Raw genomic sequence first — 8,928 nt, 5'->3', positions numbered from 1 at the left:
ATTAGATACTTACATCCGCAGACATGGCTATGCTGGCGTAGGGGGTGGGGGGGGGGGGTTAGGGTGCCGTTGGAGAAGAATAGCCTTTGCATGGCTTAATATAAGGAGGTTTCTAGCTGACGTAACTATGTTCATTAAAAGTAGGTTGTCAACTACGTAATCTTGAGCACGAATCCCGCCCGATTCGGTCACCTAATATATTCTACAGAGGATATGCAACAGAACATAACAATACCTAAATATTATTGGCAGTTACTAGGTCTTTAATATTATTGGACCTCTGACAGCCAATGACTGACAATACTGGCTACAACTTCCTAGTTTTGACTTGTCTAAACTCTCGCTCCAATAGATTCCTCTTTTAACATTGATACAGTTCAGATAAATTCTCTAATGCTCCCCAGAATATTAACATTCATGTTTTTTCTTTATCTCGTGAAATGAAAATGTTTTGTCGAGTGTAGAATTCACAATTGTGATCCGTTCAAGTCAGCCTGGCCTTAACAAAAGCAGCATATGGCAAGTTGACACCGCTCAATCTCCCCGAGCGTAAACCTGTAATACAAAAAGTCCAAAATACAGGATAAAGCAGATTGTGATGTTTTTATTTGTTCATGAAAGTGAAAGACAGTGATTTTACGTGCCTCTTCCATTGACCTTTTACCTAAAGCAGCCAGAGGATAAAGGATATAACAGCACACATTGCATCCTAATAGGAGACGCAGGAGACTTACAGATGAAGGTCAGATGAATGTTTAAGGGGACTTACGGATGTAGGCGCTAAAGAGGGAAGCTTGTCAAAAATACTTCAGAGACTACATATTTATGGCACCATATGGTATCTTAATATCTTAAGAGCTTTGTTTGGTGGGAGCCAATGCTGCTCAGTGCACCATAGCCTCTTTTCCTCTCTCCCTAGCTTCCCTTCTCTCTTTTTTTCCCTCCCTCATATCTGCCTTCCTTTTCTTTTATCTCTGTCTATCTCCCTGTTCTCAGCCGGTAGATTTAGAGGTCAATCCCCCCCGGTGACGTGCGGGAAACCTCTGTCTCCATCTGTGCTTTAGTTGTGGCAGATCAAGTGAGCAACCTCCCTGGCTGGCTGAGTGATCTCAGACACGGGCATGAATATGCAACAGCAATGAGGCCAATATGCTCTTTTGTTTGTCCCATATTCCACAGGGCCATAGTGCATACCAGGTCAGTTGTTGATGTCAGACCAAAACCTCCTGTGGTTTGTGTGTTTTCTTAGCTAGCAAGGCCATTAACATATTCATACTTAACATACTGTACATAGATATTACCATTTGACATGATCTCAGAACATGAACATTTGAAAGGATGGCAGATGTGATTATGTTGTTGTTGTAATTTACAATATATTACCTAAAACAATCACTCTAGCTAAGTGTAATAGCTAACCCTTACAGAAAAACCACATGATATAGCACATGTGGAAAATCACATGATTTGACATGTTTTTTTGGAATGTGTCGTTTTATGTTTACACATGTTTCTGTACATGTTGTCACATGTTTCTGTACATGTTGTCACATGTTTCTGTACATGTTGTCACATGTTTCTGTACATGTTGTCACATGTAGAGAATCACGTGAAAACGTGATTTTGGAACTTGTGTTTTTATTTATTTTTATTCATAGGTTTTTTTCAATAAGGGTAGGGTTGTAAAAATTATGGAAAATTTCCCAAACTTCTAACCAAGCTGCTGTAATGACTTGTGATGCCAGTAGACAGTAGATGGGGGATGGGCGGACGGACGGGACGGGGGGAGGTCTGTTGTATCACCTCTTACCAGCTGATTTAGGCGTTTGCTTCTATAATCAATATGCATACTGTAGGTAGGCCTAATGTAAGCAGCAGCACAAGGTCAGATTCAACATGACGATTCAGATATCGGCAGATGTGTCTTTTGTAGTTTTGGCGCAGACCTCGTGAATGTCAGACCTGTACCTATCAGAAGACCTACTGAAGGGATGCCAGAGTAAGGACTAAAGTACGAGCCAAAATGCTGTTTTCAGGGTTAAAACGAAGTGTTGCAGTAGGGTGGTGGATGTAATTACACATTTGGAGCTAAATCTATTGGAGAGAATTGCATGCTCTGATAATCACAGTAAAATGCACAAGCTTATGCTCACATGTAGCATTCTTCAAGGAAATCGTACCTGATTGTCAGCTGTACCTTGAAGAATGCTTTTTTTTCTCTCTCTTATTGAATACAAATGATCTAGAGATTTTTATTCACCGTTCGAGTGTAATAGAGTTTTTAACAGCTACTACAGATTAGACTTCTCAGATCTGGATTATATTGTAACTTCAATCTCCCTATATCTGTCTGTCTCTCTATATTACAGGAGACGGCACTGAAACCACCACTCTATGACACACTCTGTGGCTCAGGTACAACTCGCTGCCACAGGATAAAAATCAATCTCTAGCTGCCAGTAACCTAGAGAGAGAAAGAGAGAGAGAGAGAGAGAGAGAGAGGGAGGAAGGCACAGATGAAGAGGTAAATCTCATACTATACAGTCTCTACATCCTCAAAACACCAACCAACAAAAAGGAATATGTCAATTTGGTTTATTTAATTTTTGTTTGCCGAAGAAAAAAAAAGTAGAACTTGAATAATTTTCACAGAAATGAAGACACATTGTTGCCTGCCTGAAACTTGACAAAACTCTCCTTGTGAATCCTGTAGGAGGTTTATAGAAAGCCACACATTTACAGTATCTCTTATTATATCTATCTCCGAGACGATGACTCACGATATGACCCACCCCCATGTATAAAAAACATACAGTACAAATACAATGAACAGCTCTTCTGTACTTTATTCTGTTAAGTATATGTTTATATGTATTTATGTATATTTATCACAGAGTTGACTATGTTTATATTTATTGATTCTGTTTGACTAAAGTTTACATACCTGGTGTCTGTTGTTATTTTGTGTTGTTTTCCCTTGTTGACTAAAGTTTATCATACCGTGCGTGTCTGTTGTTTCTTAGTTGTTTTGTCCTTGTTTGCGACTAAGTTTACATCCTTGGTGTCGTGTTGTTCGTATTTTAGTTTTTTCGCCTTGGTTGACTAAAGTTTACATAGGCCTGTTCGCTGTTGTTATTTTGTATGTTTTTTCCTTGTTTGAGACTAAAAGTTCTGACAGTACCTGCTTGTGTCTGGTGTTAACTTATATTTTTTCGCTGTTTGACTAAAAGTTTACATTATCCTGAGTCTGTTCGTATCTTAGTTTTTTTCCCTTGCTTTTTAATCCATTGAATTGTTGCTATTTTTTCGGCTCGGGATATATACTGGATGCAATCGTTTTTGTTTTTATCATTTTTATGCGGCAAGCTAGATCCTGACTGCAAATGGGTCCTAAGTGTCACCCGTTTTATGTCAATGATCGCCTCGTATCGTCCCATGACCTGCAGTGCCACTGGTTAGTGTCTTAGTAAGCGGAGAGCCGTGTGGCCTAGTGCTACTATGCATGGCCCACTGGCTGGAACCACACGCACAGCTGGTGTTAGTAGGGAAGAGTGTGGGGCGTGGTGTTAAGTATGGGCATCGTGCGCTATCTGGGCTTGGAACACAAGTCGTGGTGTTTTACAGGACCAGGTAGGACGGGTCTGCTAGATTCGGCCGTATCGTAGGAACAGTAGGGAAATTGTTACCTCTATAATAGAGGAGGGATTGACTTAATACTTGAGCCGACACTCACAAGGGAGCCGCAAGGGCTCTGTTCTAAATCTGGAATAGAGAGCTGATGTCTATGCTAGGACTGAAACAGGAGTGAGGCAGGCCATGGTTATACCTTGGCGTTTCGAGGGTACTGAGGTAGAATAGACAGCGATTCACAGTAGGGCGCGATGAGTTTAGATGCGGCATAGCGCGTGAGTATGATCCTAGCGTGGCAGGATTGAGCAGGTAGGGAGGTTGCAGCCGCGGAGTAGCGGAGGGGGGGCAGCGCATGGGGCGGTGTAGGCTGTTGGCGGAAGCCGTTTGTGTGGTAGAGCTGTTAGGAGTAGAGAGGAGGTACGAGCAGGAGTCTCGGATCGAGTTGGAGGGTACGGTCAAGCTTGTGTGTCGCTGCATGGTTTGAACTCTCTCTCGATGGTGAGCTGAGGGTAGAGTGCAGAATATAGATAGATTGGTATGCAAGGTAGAGGCTACCATGGGTTAACTTCGGTTGTACTAGAGTCAGAGATAGACAGATTCACAGTAGATGCACCATTGGTTTAACCTTCGTGTACTAGAGTCAGATAGACAGATTCACAGTAGAGGCACCATGAGTTATACCTTCGTGTACTAGAGTCAGATAGACAGATTCACAGTAGAGGCGCTGGTTTAACCTTCGTCGTACTAGAGTCCAGATAGACAGATTCAGCAGTAGAAGCACATGTTAACGCTTCGTGTAGCTAGACGGTCAGTCGCATGGAGACAGAATTCACAGTAGAGGGGGCGGCCATTGTGGGGTGTTTAACCGTTGTGCGTACTGGGAGGGGAGTGAGTGCGGATAGATTTCGAGGACTTTCACATGTGATGAAGTGGAGCTGCAGGTGGTGTCATATGTCGAGAGGGCCGTGGTGTCTTCGGGTGTGTGTTGTAGATCATTGACGGTGCGGTGTGCAGAGTGTGTAGAGCTCGGGGAGGCGGGACGTGGACGCGAGGGTAAGGAAAGCCGGTCGGCGCATGGGTATTAGTGACCAGTTTCGGTTGGGGTAGGTATCTAAGAGGGGTTCGGAGATAGAGACATGATTTCTAGTTCAGGTAAGTGGCGGGGGGAGGGACATGGTTTATCCGTCTTATTCGTTCTGGTATAGTACTAGAGTCAGAAGCGTAGAGAGCAGATTCACAGAGAGGCCAAGTGGGGTATGATGGATTCGCGTTTGGAGTGCTAGAGCGTGGGTACTAGATAGGTCCAGGAGGTAAGACAGGATGTTCAGGCAGTAGAGGCGCGCAGTGGTTTAACTTCGTGTACTAAGGGTCAGGATGAGACAGGAGTTCCGTTAATACGCAGTGTAGAGAGGGGCCAGCGCGCTCCGGGGGCGCAGTTGGTTTAGACGGTCGACCCTGTCCGTGTACTAGGTAGCGATAGCGGAATAGACAGTTCGAGGTAGAGCGCATGGTTGTACATTTTGCAGGGTCGTGGCGGTAGGCTAGGAGGTCAGTAGTAGACGACGGAGTTCAACAGTAGACGCAAACCAGTGGTTTAAAGCCTTTAGTAGTACCTAAGTTCAGATAAGGTTACAGAAGGATTGCACAGTAGACGCCACCATGGGTTTTACACCTTGTGTGTACGTAGTAGTCAGATAGACAGATTCACGAGTAGAAGGAAGCCATGGTTTTAGGCCTTCCGTGTGACTAGAGATAGAACAGATTCACGTGAGAGGCCACACGGTCTTAACCTCCGTGCTACTAGAAGTCAGACTGAGACAGGATTCACAGTGAGCACCATGCGGTTAATCCTTCGTCTGGTACTCAGAGTAGACAGACAGATCCCACAAGTCAGAGCCGATTTAACCTGTGAGATATAATATTACATATTTCAAATGATGGTTCCAAGTGGTAAAACTCAGGCAGTTCGTTGATGCCACTTGGTTGGTTTAAAGCAACAACAACAAAAAAGACAAACTTGATTTTGTGCACTTATTTTTATCAATGCATTATTTATTCAAGTGAAATTAAGAGAGATAAACATTAAACACCTACAATGAGAAGTGGTCGTACAAGCAGCATTCAGCAGGTTTAAATGTATTAACATCAATAAGGTGAAGACAGAATAATCTTTACAATCCACTTTCAATATTATACGCCTTTTGGTTCTGGTTTGGTATCCACACAAATATATGCCTCTACTGCATTGTGTAAACACTTGGAGTCATTCATCGTTGTTACGTCCTGATCTTAATTACTATCTTCAATACTACACTAATAAACAGCTTGGTGGGTTAGCACTGTTGTTAATAGTCATGATGTTTAATGGTTGTCTTATAAAGAGACTGCTTTGGTAGACGAAGCTGTATGTACAGTATGTGTGGCACATATACGATACCTTCCTAATGATCCAAATCTTTTCTGGAGAAGGTACCGGATGTAATTACGGTATCAAATGTATTACTACTGAGTAGAACCGCAGTGTGAACTATACAGAGCATCTTAGCACTGTAATCATCATGTGATTTAACTGATCTTAGGGAGAAAACAGAAAAACATACACGGGAGAAGACAGCTTTTTATCTTCTGTAAGGGAGACAGATGACTATGAAATACCAACCTCACTTTTATTCAATGTGAAGTACAATATGCTTCTTACATACTCTGTAATTAACTTTGATTTGCCAATTATGTGAAGAAAAACTGTATATAAATGTTTTGTTTATGTATGTGTGAGCTTCTGGAATTTATTAAAGTCTTTTTTGCATTGTATTGCACATTTCCCATGACTCTTCTTATTAATCAAGACATTGGACCTTCTCATTGCATTATATTAAACTCTCTGTCGTTCCTTCTTTATATTAAACTGTCTGTCTGTRCTTCCTTCTTTATATTATACTGTCTGCCCTTCCTTCTTTATATTATACTGTCTGTCTGTCTGTCCTTCTTCAATATATTATACTCGTCGTTCTGTCTCAATTATATATAGACGTCCGTCTGTCCTCCTTCATTTCACATTTACTACTTGTCTTCCTTCCTTGCATTATATATATGTCTGTCTTGTCCTTCCTTCAATGTAGAATTATACCTGATAACTAGTCGTCTTGGCCTTCCATTATAAGTTAGAAGACTGTCTGTCTGTCTTCTCTTATTATATACTGTCCCTGTCGTCGTCTTCCCCTTCATTATATTAAACTGTCTGTCTGTCCGTTCTGCTATTAATCTGTCTGTCCTGTCTTTCCTTCTTATTTATAAACTGTCCTGTCTGTCTTTCCTTCATTATATTATACTGTCTCTGTTCCTGTCCTTCTTATTATATACTGTCTGCTGTCCTTCCTTAATATTATACTGCTGTCTGTCCTTCTTCTTTATATTATACTGTCTGTCTGTCTTCCTTCATTATATTATACGTCTGTCTGTTCCTTCTTTATATTATATTACTGTCTCTCTGTCCTTCCTTCATTATATTTATACTGTCTCTCTGTCCTTCCTTCATTATATTATACTGTCTGTCTTCTTCTTTCATTATATTATACTGTCTCTCTGTCTTCTTCATTTATTATACTGTCTGTCTGTCCTTCCTATATATTATACTGTCTGTCTTCTGTCCTTCCTTCATTATATTATACTGTCTTCTCCTTCCTTCATTATATTATATCTGTCTGTCTTTCCTTCATCATTATATACTGTCTGTCTGTCCTTCTTATATTTAAATACTGTCTGTCTTCTGTCTGTCCTTTCTATTATATTATATCGATGTCTGTCTGTCTGTTTCATATTATATTATACTGTCTGGTGCGTCGTTCCTTCCATTATATTGATACTGTCTGGTCGTCCTTCCTTTATTATATTATAACTGTCTGTCTTTCTGTCTTCTTCATTTATTTAATCTGTTCACTGTTCCTTACTTCGTTATTTACCTGTCTTGTCCTTCATTCATACTTAATACTCTGTCTTCTGTCCTGTCTTCATTATATTATACTGTCTTCCTGTCCTTCATTAATATTATGTCTGTCTTGTCCTTCTTCATTATATTATACTGTCTGTCTGTCCTTCCTTCATTATGATTGTATTAGACTGGATCGGCTGTTCTTTGTCTGTCCTGTGACAATATCATTATACGTTCTAGTGTCCCGTCCTTCTCGCTTCATGTATAGTATGAACGCTGTCTGTCGCTCAGTACTTACCCTTCCATTATATTATAGGTGCCTGGTATCGTGTCCCCTTGCACATTCCTTCACCTTAATATTATAAGCTGTCTGTCCTTGTATCCTTCCTTATATGTATAATACATGGAGTATCTGTCTGTGTTTAGATTATATTAATAAGGAGCTGTCTGTCTGTCCTATTTTATAGCTTCTTCGTCTTAATTAATTATGACTAGCTGTCGTCTGTGGGTCACTTACCTCGTTCCATTATATATACGTGGTAGTTCTGTACTGTCGATCTGTCCTTCCTTCATATATTAACATGTCTCGTGTCTTCCATTCATATTATAACACTGTCTGTCTGTCTTCCTTCATGTATATATACTGTCTGTCCTGTCCTTCATTATATTATACTGTCTGTCTGTCCTGCCATTTATTATTATACTGTCTGTCTGTCCTTTCTTATTTTCTTATACTGTCTGTTCACTGGTCGTCTGCGTCCTTCCTTCATTTATATTTAGCTGATGCTGTCTGTCCTGGTCTGTCCTTCCTTCATTATATTATACTGTCTGTCTTCTTCCTTCATTATATTTATACTGTCTGTCCTTCCTTTCATTATATTATAACTGTCTCTCTGTCCTTCTTTACTATATATACTGGTCTTCTGTCTCCTTCCTTATATTATCGTGTCTGTCCTGTCCTTCATTATTATTAAATACTGGCTTGTCTCTGTCCTCTCCTTCATTATATTATACTGTCTTCTGTCCTTCCTTCATTTATTATACTGTCTCTCTGTCCTTCACTCATAAGTTATACCTGGTGCTTCTCTGTCCTTCCTTCATTATACATGAGTGACCTGTCATCGCTGTCCTTGGTGTGAGTATATTAATACTGTCTGGTCTGGTCTCCTGCATCATTATATTCAATTCTGATCTGTCTGTCCTTCAATCTACATTAAAATAACTGTGCCTGATCTAGGTCCTTCATGATATTTATCTGCTGTCATGTCCATGCATTATAATTGATAAGACTCAAGTCTGTCCCTTGACCTTATCATTAAATTATAAAGGTCTGTCTGCTCTTTCAATTACATTATACTGTCTGCTTCCTT

The 8,928-nt window shown here is 40.5% G+C and overlaps 1 protein-coding gene and 1 long non-coding RNA gene across 2 annotated transcripts in view; both read left to right on the top strand.

The window, feature by feature from the left end:
• The window catches only part of pcdh11 (protocadherin 11), a 78,464-nt gene extending 75,497 nt beyond the window's left edge, over nt 1–2,967 (top strand). The window contains 1 exon segment of the mRNA XM_023992056.2: nt 2,370–2,967. Coding sequence (XP_023847824.1) covers nt 2,370–2,453 — 84 coding nt within the window. The 3' untranslated portion in view covers nt 2,454–2,967.
• Nucleotides 2,968–4,227: 1,260 nt separating this feature from the next.
• Nucleotides 4,228–6,441, top strand: LOC139028071 (uncharacterized). The gene is made up of 2 exons (XR_011480245.1): nt 4,228–4,325; nt 5,498–6,441. It is a non-coding gene; the product is annotated as an uncharacterized lncRNA (long non-coding RNA).
• The last annotated feature ends 2,487 nt before the right edge of the window (nt 6,442–8,928 follow it).

This window comes from Salvelinus sp. IW2-2015, linkage group LG8 (assembly GCF_002910315.2).
Source record: "Salvelinus sp. IW2-2015 linkage group LG8, ASM291031v2, whole genome shotgun sequence".
Classification (NCBI taxonomy): domain Eukaryota; kingdom Metazoa; phylum Chordata; class Actinopteri; order Salmoniformes; family Salmonidae; genus Salvelinus; species Salvelinus sp. IW2-2015.
Note: the sequence above shows the minus strand (reverse complement) of the source record. Positions and strands in the feature narration are given on the sequence as shown.